The sequence below is a fragment of the Passer montanus genome, unplaced genomic scaffold (assembly GCF_014805655.1).
Source record: "Passer montanus isolate IOZ18808 unplaced genomic scaffold, ASM1480565v1 scaffold112, whole genome shotgun sequence".
Classification (NCBI taxonomy): domain Eukaryota; kingdom Metazoa; phylum Chordata; class Aves; order Passeriformes; family Passeridae; genus Passer; species Passer montanus.
Genome location: NW_024357836.1, coordinates 1,553,288 through 1,565,812, shown reverse-complemented (window position 1 = coordinate 1,565,812; position 12,525 = coordinate 1,553,288). Strand labels below are relative to the sequence as shown.

The following is a 12,525-nucleotide window of genomic DNA, read 5'->3' as shown; positions in this document are numbered from 1 at the left end:
GGGAGATATTTTATTCATTTCCATCCTTTTCCCTCCTTTGTTTTGGGAACTCCACTCTCTGCAGGATTTTAAGAGGTTGTTTTCGATTGTTTTGTTGTAAATAGCTTCTATTTTATTCTCTAAAAAAAGGAAAAAAAAAAGAATCAAACTTTTAACATGCAAATGATATATATTAGTCTTCATCAGGGAAAATGGGAGCTTGGAAAAAATTGGAATCTCCTTTCTCCTCTCCTTATCGGTGGTTGGGTCCAGCTCTGCTCCTTCCCCCACCGGCAAATCCTAATTTTTATTCCTCCCCTTGCATAAAACTACTGTTGAAAGCCACTTTGGGCTTCTTTCCTCCAAATCCAAGCAGGATCCAGAGGATGGGGATGCTCGGAGCTGCAGGACGCTCCGGAGCTCACGGACAACCCGAAGGACCTGAGCATTTATTTTAACCCTCACAATCTCAGTTGGGTTTTTTTTTTTATGTTACTATTTCCCCCCCCTCAACCCCCCCCCCCAAAAAAAAAAAAAGAAAAAAAAAGAAAAATATTCAGCCACATCTGCGTGAGACACAATCCAATCCGATACCGAAACGCCCTCGCCCCCCTCGGTATCTCCGTTCTCAGGTTCCCACCTGGAGCACAGGGTTTTCCCCCCTTCCCCAGGTGCCCCCAGGGGGGTGGGACCTCCCCCCCTCCTTTATTTTTAATTTCACTCGGGGAAGTGGCGATCTCAGGGGATTTGGGTGGTTTTTTTCCAGCTGTTTTTTTGTCCCAGCTGTTTTTTTTTTGTTGTTTTCAGCCGGGTTTTGGGGTTTTTTTTGGAATCCCCTTGGTGGCTCCGTTTGGGGGGGGGTCTTGGTGGCTCCGTGGACCCTTTTTGGGGGGGCCTGGGAGGGTCCATCCAGCTCCTGCTGCTGTTGGGGTCCAGCCCAGCTCCCCGCAAGGAGAAATTCCAAGGGGGAATTTTCATGCCCAGGGCAGGCTTAGATTTTCTTAGTGATTTTTTTTTTTTTTGCATTGTACAGTCACTATTTTGGGTTGTTTTGGGGTTTTTTTAATTATTTTCCCTCCCCTCCTTTCCCTGCCCCTCCCTTTATTTTTGTTTTTGAGAGCGGGTGACTTTCCACTTTATTTTTCTTTTTTGCATATTGATTTAAAAATAATAAAAAAGAGCCTAAATCAGTTTTTTTTTTTTTGGGGGGGGGTTGGAAAGAAAATTAAACAAAAGGAGCTGCCCCAGCTGCAGCCGCCCCCCTCCCCCCAGCGTTGCATATCTTAACTCAGGTAAAAAAGGAAAATGAGAAAAGAAAAAAAAACCACAAAAGACAAAAAAAAAAAAGAAAAAAAAGGAATAAAAAAATAAACCACATTCTACCTCTGAGCGCGGCGGCCTCGGGCGCACCCGGGGCCCCGGTGAAAGATTTCAGTTTTGCAAAACATTCAGGTATTGAGACTTTTTGATTATTATTAAAAAAAATAAATTAAAAAATTTAAAAAAAAAGAGAAAATAAACTTAAAAAACACTGAAAGTTTACATTTTATAATAACATTATTATACAGATTGTATTTAAACGTCAGAATATTTAAGACAATTGTAACCCTGTAAAGTGAAGAAATATAAAAAAAAAAAAAAAAGTTGTGTTGTTTGGGGTTTCTTACCCTGGGGGAGCCCACAGGGCTGTGGGGTATCCATAGGATTTCTTTATGGACTTGGGGTGTCCATGGGGTCCCTGTGAGGGTCCATAGGTTGTGGGGTACCCACAGGGTGCCCATAGGGCTGGGAGGTATCCATGGGGTCCCTTTGGGGCTGTGGAGGTTTGGGGTCTCACAGGGTCCCCATAACCCTGTGGGGTGTCCATGGGGTGTCATTGGGGTCCCTGTGGGGCTGTGGAGGTTTGGGGTCTCATAGGGTCCCCATAACTCCGTGGATAACCCTGCGGAGTGTCAATGGGGTGCCCTATGGGGCTGTGGATGTTTGGGGTCTCCACAGGGTGCCCCCATAACCCCGTGGGGTGTCCATGGGGTGTCATTGGGGTCCCTGTGGGGCTGTGGAGGTTTGGGGTCTCACAGGGTCCCCATAACCCTGTGGGGTGTCCATGGGGGGGTCCCTATGGGGCTGTGGAGGTTTTGGGGTCTCCACAGGGTGCCCCCATAACCCCGTGGGGTGTCCATGGGGTGTCATTGGGGTCCCTGTGGGGCTGTGGAGGTTTGGGGTCTCACAGGGTCCCCATAACCCTGTGGGGTGTCCATGGGGGGGTCCCTATGGGGCTGTGGAGGTTTTGGGGTCTCCACAGGGTGCCCCCATAACCCCGTGGGGTGTCCATGGGGTGTCATTGGGGTCCCTGTGGGGCTGTGGAGGTTTGGGGTCTCACAGGGTCCCCATAACCCTGTGGGGTGTCCATGGGGGGGTCCCTATGGGGCTGTGGAGGTTTTGGGGTCTCCACAGGGTGCCCCCATAACCCCGTGGGGTGTCCATGGGGTGTCATTGGGGTCCCTGTGGGGCTGTGGAGGTTTGGGGTCTCACAGGGTCCCCATAACCCTGTGGGGTGTCCATGGGGGGGTCCCTATGGGGCTGTGGAGGTTTTGGGGTCTCCACAGGGTGCCCCCATAACCCCGTGGGGTGTCCATGGGGTGTCATTGGGGTCCCTGTGGGGCTGTGGAGGTTTGGGGTCTCACAGGGTCCCCATAACCCTGTGGGGTGTCCATGGGGGGGTGCCTATGGGGCTGTGGAGGTTTTGGGGTCTCCACAGGGTGCCCCCATAACCCCGTGGGGTGTCCATGGGGTGTCATTGGGGTCCCTGTGGGGCTGTGGAGGTTTGGGGCTGTAAGTAGAAGAAAAATTAAAAAAAAAAAAAAAAGTTGTGTTGTTTGGGGTTTCTTACCCTGGGGGAGCCCACAGGGCTGTGGGGTATCCATAGGATTTCTTTATGGACTTGGGGTGTCCATGGGGTCCCTGTGAGGGTCCATAGGTTGTGGGGTACCCACAGGGTGCCCATAGGGCTGGGAGGTATCCATGGGGTCCCTTTGGGGCTGTGGAGGTTTGGGGTCTCACAGGGTCCCCATAACCCTGTGGGGTGTCCATGGGGGGGTCCCTATGGGGCTGTGGAGGTTTTGGGGTCTCCACAGGGTCCCCATAACCCCGTGGGGATGTCCATGAGGTGTCACTGGGGTCCCTGTGGGGGTCCCCATAACCCCGTGGGGGGTCCCTGGGGTCCCCATGTGCACACGCGGCGTCCCCGGTCACCCATCCAGCCCCGACCGGGACGGGCCCTGCTGAGCTTCCTGCCGCGTGCGCAGCTCCCGCCCCGCGCGGCCGCGGCGGCGCCGCCGCTGATTGGTCGGCGCCCGGCGGGGGAGGCGGCGCTCTGGGCCGCGGCCGCGCTCTCTGTGGCCCTGGCGGACCGCGAAGATGGCGGCGCCCATGGAGGTGGCGCTGGTGTCGGACGCGGCGGGGCCGCTCTGCAACTGCTCGGTCTGGGAGCTGCACTCGGGCTCGGCCCTGCCCGGCTACCGCGGCGGCAACAGCGGCCCACGCGGGCTGGCGCTGCTGGGCGGCGAGCACCTGCTGGGGGCCCAGCTCGGCAAGAGCTACATCAACGTCTGGGAGCTCCAGAGGAAGGTACCGGCGCGGCGGGAGGGCGGGCCCGGGCGGCCTCGGCTCGGGGGACGGCCCCGGGCCTCGCGGGGGGACTCCGGGCCCCGTGGGGGATGTGACGGGGCCACCCCTCCTGAGCACCCCCCGGCCCTGTGGTGAGGAGCCACTCCGATCACAGAGCCCCCCCAAATCCAGGTCAGCCCCCCTCATGGCCCCTCTCTCCACAGAGACCCCCTAAATCCAGGTCAGACCCCCCCATGGCCCCTCTCCCCACAGAGACCCCCCTTCCATGGCCCCTCTTTTCGTGGAGACTCCCCTCTGTGCTCAGACACCCCTTCATAGCCCAGTTCTCTGCAGAGACCCCCATGACCCCTCTCTCCACAGAGACCCCCCATCCCTGGTTGGACCCTCAGGCTCCCCCCACCTCCATTCCCATCACCACGGGCTGGTGCCCCCCATCCCTCTCTTGACAGAGACCCCCAGAGCCCCCATGTTGGGGGGCCCTGCTTGCAGCCCCTGCCCCCTGTGAGCCCTCGCTGTGCTCTCTCTGTCCCAGGACCAGCTGCAGCAGAAGATCATCTGTCCCGGGCCTGTGACCTGCCTGACAGCCTCTCCCAACGGGCTCTACATCCTGGCAGGCGTTGCTGAGAGCATCTACCTGTGGGAGGTACGGGGTGCTGGGCACCTGGGGCCACGCAGGCTCGCACCCTGCGCTGTCAGGGAGCATCCCCATCCCTCAAATGTCCCTAAATCCTGATCCTGGGGTAAAGGCTGTGCTGCCTGCAGCCTGTGGGGCAGCTTGTTGGAGTGGGAGGAATTCAGGGAGAGGCTTCACTCTGCCTCCTTCTCCTCTTTCCAGGCATCTCTGAGGGGTCAGGCACTGCTCCCACAGGCAGCAGCACAGGGCCTGGTTCTCCTTCAGTGATTCTCCCACTGTGTATTTGTGTGTGCCCAGGGTGCCCCTGCTGTGCTCTGGTCATTGTCCTGCTGGTTAATTACTGCTGGATTAACTTGGGATTACGCTGCATTCCCAGCACACCACTGAGCAAATAAAAGCAGTATCTTGTCCTGAGCCCAGGATTAAACCCCAGGATGCCTCACCTGGAGAGCTCCCCATGCCTCATGGTGTGAGTGGCTCTACCTGGACCATTCTGGGTTTATTTGTACCAGTGTGATTGTAGCTTAAAAATCCCCTGAGGCTGAGCCTGCAGTGGGAGCTGCTGCCTGTGCTGCTCCCAGCTGGGCCCTGCTCCAGCTCCTGTCACCCAGATGTGTTCCAGAGCATGGCACTGTCCCCCTGGCACGTTGGAGAGGCTCCATGGAAACCATCATGGAGCTGGAGCCAGCCCCCAGAGCTGGGTGTTGTGCTGTCTGTGAAACCCCTTGAACTGAGGTTTGGTTTGATTTTTTCGTGTAATTCAGATCATGAGAAGAAGCAGACTCTTATTTTATTTGAGGCTTTTTCTCTTCTTGGTTCCCTCCCCATCTGCAGTGTGGTTTTTAATAAGAAATGCTCCAGGCTTGGGGAATTCCTTGTCCAGCCTAAAGCCTCTGCTGGCCCAGGACCAGGAGCCACCCCTGGGGTGTCCTGCAGTGTCACAGCCCCACTGCCACCTCCTGAGGACCTGTGGGAGCAGGGAAGAAGTGATATCAATATTAAGGGTGAACAAGAAATCTTTACTGCACGCTTGTGACTTGACCAGAGGAGCAGCTCTGGCATCACTGGGCTCCAGTTTGATGTGCCAGGACCTCTTCCAGCCGTGTGCTGAGTGTCCCTGTGGCCCTGAGTGCAGGCTGTGGCTCCAGCTGCACCTCAGTGGTGTCAGTCACTGCCCCGAGGTGCCAACAGGCTCATGTGGGCAGCAGAACCCACCCTTCTCCCCTCACTGCACCAAGGGCAGGCGATCCCAGGACATCCTTGGCTCCCTCCTGCCCTTCCCCTCTCTGCAGGTGTCCAACGGGAACCTCCTGGCCATCCTGAACCGACACTACCAGGACCTCACGTGCCTCTGCTTCACTGATGACAGCAGCCACTTCCTCTCAGGGGCCAAGGACTGCCTGGCCCTGGTGTGGAACCTCTACAAGTAAGGGGGCACAGGGATTTTGGAGCAGGAGATCCCTCTAAGCCCACAGCTGACTCTGTGCCCTCCTGGCAGGCAGGGAGCCTTTCCTTGGGGTCTCACCTGGGCTTCTTGGGAACAGGCAGGTTCTGACTTCTTTCCCTGGGTGACACAGAGGGGAACAGGCAGATGGCTCTGACTTCTTTCCCTGGGTGACACAGAGGGGACTGTGCCCTTTACCCAGGGTCTTTGTCCCTGTGTGATGGGGATCTCAGCCTCGGTATCCGTGTGCCATGGCTGGCAGCAGCTCCCGTGTCCCACCTGGTCCCTGCAGCCAGGAGAGGCGTTCCCAGTGGGATCAGAGCCTGGCCCAGCTCCCCGTGGGGCTCTGTCCTGGCTGACCTGCCTGTCTCTGCTCTCCCCACAGCGTGTTGCAGGCAGAGCCCTCCCAGATCCCTGACCCCCGGCACGTGTGGTCCCGGCACAGCCTCCCCATCACCGACCTGTGCTGCGGCTTTGGGGGGCCCCTGGCACGGGCTGCCACCGCCTCCCTCGACCAGACAGCCAAGGTGAGGCTCATTTCAGACCCTGTGGGGTCACAGCCGGGCTCCTGCCAGGCAGCAGGAAGCTGTCCCTGTCCCCAAGCTGTCCCCAAGCTTTGCTGGGTTGCAGTGGCTTAATTTCTTGGCTGTCTCTGCAATGACTCAGAGCTGCCAGACCTGAGCTCTGCCTCTCCAACAACAGCAGTTTCTCTGCCCCTGCCCCCAGGCTGGACTGATGCAGTCCCTGTTGTCCTGGGAATGTCGGGGTCAGCTCCTCTGTTTTCCATTGCTGATGTCCACAGGGAGCAGAGCAGGCTGGAGCCTGTGGGGCGGGGGATGCCCTGGGGGCAGGATGGCCACAGAGAGGGTTCAGAGCTGTTTTGAAGTTGCCTGGGAAAATTCTCTCCTGCTCACAGAGAGGCTGACCCTGGGTGCTGCCTTGGTTCTGCCTTGGACTCAGTTTCCCAGCCACAGCCAGGAGGGAATGCCAGGGTGGGATTCCAGGATGTCAGTGTTCCTCTAATCCTGACATTAACATTCTCACCTCTGATTCTCCTGTCCCCTCTCACTCCAGCTCTGGGAAATCTCATCTGGAGAGCTCCTGCTTTCCGTGCTCTTCGATGTGGGGATCATGGCTGTGACTCTGGACCTCTCTGAGTACCACATGTTCTGTGGGGGCATGGATGGCTCCATCTTCCAGGTCGACCTCTGTGCCTGGGTGAGTGTGTGGGGTGCAGGTGTGCCCTGTCACCCCGAGCCACTGTCACCTCCCTGCTGGGACTGGTGTGACCTGCCAGGGCATGGGAGGGCCTGGTTCCTCTCTGTCTCCTCTGGCCTCGCCAGACATGGTGATGAACCTGCTGGATTCAGCCTTGCTGAATTTTAACCCCTTTCCCTTCCTTCATTTCTGCAGCCAGTTCAGAGGGACCGGACCTTCCAGACGGAGCGGGAGAACGGGAAGGTCTTTAAAGGGCACAGGTGAGGAACCAGACACACCTGCCAGCCACCATCTGCCCACCTCACCAGCTTCTGGCAGTCCTGGGGTCATGCTGAGTTTAAACATCCTCTTCCCCATTCCAGGAACCAGGTGACGTGTCTGTCAGTCTCCACAGATGGCAGCCTCCTGCTCTCGGGCTCTCACGACGAAACCGTCCGGCTCTGGGACATCCAGAGCAAGCAGTGCCTGAAGACGATGAATCACAAAGGTAGGAATGTCCTTATCTCCAGGATCCTCACTGCCAGAGGCTGCTGCTGTCCTACCTGTGCTGCCCTGGGCACTCCAGGTGTGGTTCTGCCCCTTGCTTCACGGCCTGGGAAGGGCAGAGGCGTTGGAGGGAGCCTTGGCTGTCTGGAGCGGTGCCGTGACCTTGCCCCGTGTGTTAACAACCCCCTGTGCACTGTCAGGAGTGAGTCATGGATTTCACCCTGTCGCTGAGGCCACACAGGATCCTCCTCCTTGTTTTCCCAAGGGAACAGTCACCCCACATACACCCCAGCTGTGTCTGCAGGGGAGACAGCTCTGTGACCCCGGCAGTGAGCTCATGGGGCCTGCAGTGAATCCCATATGAGCAGCTGTCTGGGATTTCACTCTGATGGCTCCAGTAAATTGCAGGAGCAGCAGTTGGGTGCCTCAGAGCAGTGGGGGATTTACCCCTCCTGTTGTTAACTGTGTTACTCCCCCAGCTGTGGTGGTTTCTGGCCCCTGGTGCCGCAGTGACCAGTGGGGCTGCCCTGGGGACAGCCAAGTCCTTCCAAGGGGGACAGCCAGTCCCTGTTCCTCTGTGGTGATTGAGCTGCTGCCTCAGGGCAGTCTCTGGAAGCCAGGCTGCCTGCAGACCCTTTTCCTCTTCCCTTTGGCTGCCAAGGAGCATCGCTAATTGGGACCCACTGCAGTGCCCATCCAGCCTGGCGCTGCTGGCACTAGAGGGTGAAAACAAAATGGAGCTGTGAGTCATCCCAGGAGGGGGGGCCAGGCTTTGGCTGTGAGCCGGGCATTGGAGTCCTCCTGAGGCTGCAGGGAGGAGTGGACAGTCCAGGCTCTTCCCAGGAGGAGCAGGACCAGGCTGACCCCAAGCTGTGGGTGCTCTGCTGGCACTCTGCTGCTGTGGGCAGGGATTTGGTTTCCCTGGCAGCCTGGGCACTGGCATGACTGCTGTGTGCTATGTGTGCTCAGGAACAGGCTGGGAGTCCAGCACCCCTGAGCTGTGCCCTGGTTCTGGAGTCCCCATGGGGCCCTGCAGCCTCCCAGTGTGGGGGAATCTGCTGCCCCAACCCAGCCCCCTCTCGTGGATCCCTGTCCCCCCTTGGCCTCTCTGAGCAGAGGCCTGAGCCCCCCAGCAAGGTCTGTCCCTGCTGCCCCTCCAGTGTGTCCTGCTCCCTCCCCAAGGCAGAGGTGACAGGGCTCTGACGTGGTGATGTGACAGCAGCCTCTGGCCCAGTGCTGTCCCTCTGCTTGCTGGGCACAGGGGTGGCTGGGGGCACACAGGACCCACTGCCCTCCCCTCAACACTGCTGCAGATAAATCCGAGGAGCTGCAGTGTTGCTCAGGGCCAGGCAAGCAGGCTGTGCAGGGGGCTGTGTCACCAAGGGTGGCTTGTCCTTGGCAGGGGCAGAGCAGGTGGACTTTGAGAAGTCAGGCTGCTGCTCCTGGGTAATGAACTGTGGCAGTGCTGGCGAGGCAGGGTCACTCTGTGTGGCTGCCACCACTCCAGGGTGAAGCAGCAGAGCTGTGGGATGAGGCTGGGAGCCAGTGCTGCCCCCAAATCCCTCCTGGCCTCAATTCCCATCGTGTCACACGAGCTCCATCCTTGTCCTGCAAACACAGACCATTCCTGAGGGCTCCCCCTCAAGGCCATCCCGGGATGCTCTGGCTGATGTGTGCAGCTGGCAGCTCTCTCTTGGCAGCTGGGTCATTTGTTTCCCCCCAGCTAAGGCTGGTCTCCATGCCCAGGCTGGCCCAGACCTTGGGGCAAGGTGATCTGGTACAGGACTTGCATCTGCACTGGGGTGCCAGAGTGGCTGTGGGGGCTGTGCCCAGGTGGTGACCAGGTTTGGGGAACTCTGGGTTCACTCCTGAGATTTTCACCTCTCCACCTTTCCTCTTGAGCTGCTCCCTGAGCTGCCAGTGTAGTGGAAATTTCACTGATGGGCACTTGCTTCAGGAGCACAGTTGTCTGGTCTTTAAGGAGGGAGTGAAGCCATCAGAGCTGGCCAGGAACAGCTTTGGGGCCGGGCACTCAGCAGAGCTGAGTGGGACCCAACCTTGAATCCTGGGAGGATCAGATTTAGGAGCAGGCTCTGGGGGGGTCGATGGTGATGACAGAGCCCTCATCCATGTCAGAGCTGCTTGTGTCTGTCTGCTCTGCAGAGACCAAAATCCTCCAGCAGCTCTGAGCCTCCCTAGGCCCCGCCATGTCCCCTCCCTCACCCTGCACCCTTCTGCAGGGCCCTGGCAGCCGTGCTCAGGTGCATGTGGACCACCCTCACCTTGCCTTTGGCCAGGGGAAATGGATGGTTGGGCTGGGGAAGCAGTGGCTGAGCTGCCCTGCCTGCTGGAGGGGGCTGGGGGCTGCTGTGCCTGACAGGGCGTGGGGGACACAGGGTGGGAGCTCACAGCAGCAGCTGGGAGGGGGCGGCAGCAGCCGTGGGCAAGTGCAGTAATTAACACAATGCAGTAATTAACGCGCTCATCAGCTCTGCCACGGATCATGGCAGCACAGAGCTGCTGATGGATGGCAGCTCAGGGTGGGGGGTCCCCTGGGGGTCCCAACCAGCCTGGAAAGCTGCTGGGGAGGGTGGAGAGTCCTGGCCACTGCCTGTGCCAGGGTCACACTCACTGTTCTCAGGGCTGCCCCTCAAACCCACCAGGGTCCAGCCTGAGCTGTCCCCTCTGTCCCAACACAGGTCCAGTGACAAACGCCTTCATCGTGCTGGCCCCTGCCAACATGTTCAACCCCGAGGGGAAGCCCAGCGTGCCCCTGCCCAAGTTCAGCAGGCACCTGCACGGCACCGAGAGCAGCGACGAGCCGGGCGCGGAGGGGGTGACGCTGCGCCTGGGGCTGCACCAGCAGGTACTGGGGCTGTGGGGAGGGGGACACACGGCCGTTGTGCCCGAGCAAAGCTTCTCCTCCAGCTGGTGAAACCCACTCCTGCTCCCTGCTGCCTCCTCCCCGTCCTGGCTGCTGCAGTCATTTGTCCTCCCGGCCCCGTGCTGCAGCGTGGGCTGGCTCTGCTGTCCCACCTTTGGTCCCAGCATGGCAGGGAGGGTCACACCCCACCCATCCCAGCCTCTCTGCCACTGGTCCCAGAGCTGCTCCCTTTCACCAGCATCTGCCTCTGGGCGAGTGACAGTGACAGTCCTGATGGATAAGCTCCCTGTTGGATGGTGGCAGCAGGCCAAAGGGCTGTTTGCCTGACAGAGGGGACAGCAGGATGGATCCCCTCCCATGGGGAAGCCAGTCCAGGGGCACGGGGAGAGGGTCTGTGTCTGCTCTGCCAACCCCTCCGTTCTGGTCCCTGCAGGAGCCTGGGCAGAGCTACCTGGAGAAGGCAGAGAGGATGTACTCGCAGATGTACTCGACGAGGGAAAAGGTGAGAGCTGCTCTCAGGCTGGGAATTGGGGACTGACCCCTTGAGGGGGATCCTTGTCAGCTGATCTGACTCATGAGGCCCTGAGCAAGTTGGAACAGGGGAAAAGAGCCCTAAAATCTCCTGGTGACATGGGCAGGAGGGGCTGCACTTTGAGGAGCAGGGAGGGGACTGAAGGGTTTGGCGTTTACTGCTGGGGAAGGAGCAGCAGCCTGTGCCTGTCAGAGCTGAGGCCCTGACACTTGTCTGTTGTGTTTTGGTGTCACAGAACCTGGTGGGAGACCAGGAGCACCTGACCATCCAGGTGAGCGAGCTGGAGGAGGAGGTGAGCAACCTCCGGAAAATCAACAAGGACCTCTTTGACTTCTCCACTCGCATCATCACCAAACCAGCCAAGTGAAGAGGCTCCCCCCGCCCTCGCACCCCTCCGCCTCTCCCTGCCCGGCTCCTGGGGAAGATCCGCCCGCCCTCGGGCGCCGCCCAGCCGGCTGCGAGCCCCGGCTCCGCTTCCCCCGAGCCGGCACACTCCGCCTGCTCCGTGACACGGCACTGAGCACTGAGCGGCGAGGGGACAGCACAGGGACCGTGTTCACTCCGCTTCGGGGCCCGGGGGCACTCGGGCAGGCGCTGCAGGAGGAGCGTTGCCAGCTCCTGGGAGGGCTCAGGATGCAGCTCCTGCTCATTCCCCGTTCCTTCCCCTGCCCCTTTTTTGTTTCTTTTCGTTACTTGACCCTGCAGCGCAGACAGAAAAGTGTTTTTTTCTCTCAATACCGGTTTGAGATTGGATTTTGGAGACCCCCTTCTGCCCACCCTGTCCTGGGGATTGCTGCTCAGTGCCACCAGACCCCACACTCTGGACAGCAGGGGCTGAGGGGCTCCTGCTCTGGGGGTGCAGTGGGGGGGCTGCTGCAACAGGTGGGGGGTCCCTGGCTCCCAGGGCTGAGGATGGGGCTCCTGATCTGTCTGGCAGGCAGAGCCTGGGGTGTCCCTGGGCTTGGAGCACAGGTGGTGGGTTTGGGGCACAGGGTCAGTCTGGGGAACCAGCAAGGTGCTATTTCCAATCTCGTCACTCAGCAGTTTATATATATTTGGATCCAACGACTCTGTTTTCATGGTGTTTGGGGACTCGGCCTTTTGTATTGTCACAGCATGGCAGCGGGGGTTGTGGGTTTTGTTTAGGTTTATTTTTTACATAAAAGATTTGGTTTTTATAGTGAAAGATGCCCGTGTTGGTTTCTTTAACAACCCTTGCCTGGCCACAGACCTTGACCACCTACCATTGCATCCCTGGGCTGCCCACTGGGAGTGGGAAAGTGCTTCCTTATCCCCAAACTGCCCCGTTGCCTTCACCCTGAGGGTCCTTCCCTGTCCCTACAGGGTGCTGAGGTGTCCCCTGGCCATCCCTCTGTGTCATTCCCCCCTCCCATTCAATTCACCAAGTGCAGATGATTTTAAGTGCATTTTAAAACCAGAGCATCCAAGCATCCCCAGCTCCCGCCAGTTCCTGAGAAGATGCTTTTAGCTTAATCACTGGAGCTGTTCCTTTCCCTTCCCCTCCTGCTCCTCCTCTTCCTCCCAACGTTTTGGACCAACATCCATCAGCTGCAGCAGGGAGTGTTGCCTGGAGCCAGGGGCTGCAGCGGGGGCACATCCCTGCTGCAGGGAGCCCTCAGACCCCCAGGGCTGCAGCCCCCAGCCAAGCCCAGACCCCAGAGCTCCCTCCCAGCCATCCCACCCTGCCCCAGTGCCCCCAG

General features: G+C 58.8%; 1 protein-coding gene across 1 annotated transcript; it reads left to right on the top strand.

The window, feature by feature from the left end:
• The first annotated feature begins 3,360 nt into the window (after positions 1 to 3,360).
• WDR18 (WD repeat domain 18) lies at positions 3,361 to 11,990 on the top strand. Its single transcript, XM_039695909.1, has 10 exons — positions 3,361 to 3,606; positions 4,139 to 4,249; positions 5,533 to 5,666; positions 6,070 to 6,211; positions 6,759 to 6,902; positions 7,098 to 7,162; positions 7,265 to 7,389; positions 10,088 to 10,254; positions 10,706 to 10,774; positions 11,040 to 11,990. Exons 1-10 carry the CDS (start codon positions 3,397 to 3,399, stop codon positions 11,169 to 11,171), a joined length of 1,299 nt encoding a protein of 432 aa, XP_039551843.1. The 5' UTR covers positions 3,361 to 3,396; the 3' UTR covers positions 11,172 to 11,990.
• Positions 11,991 to 12,525: the final 535 nt, after the last annotated feature.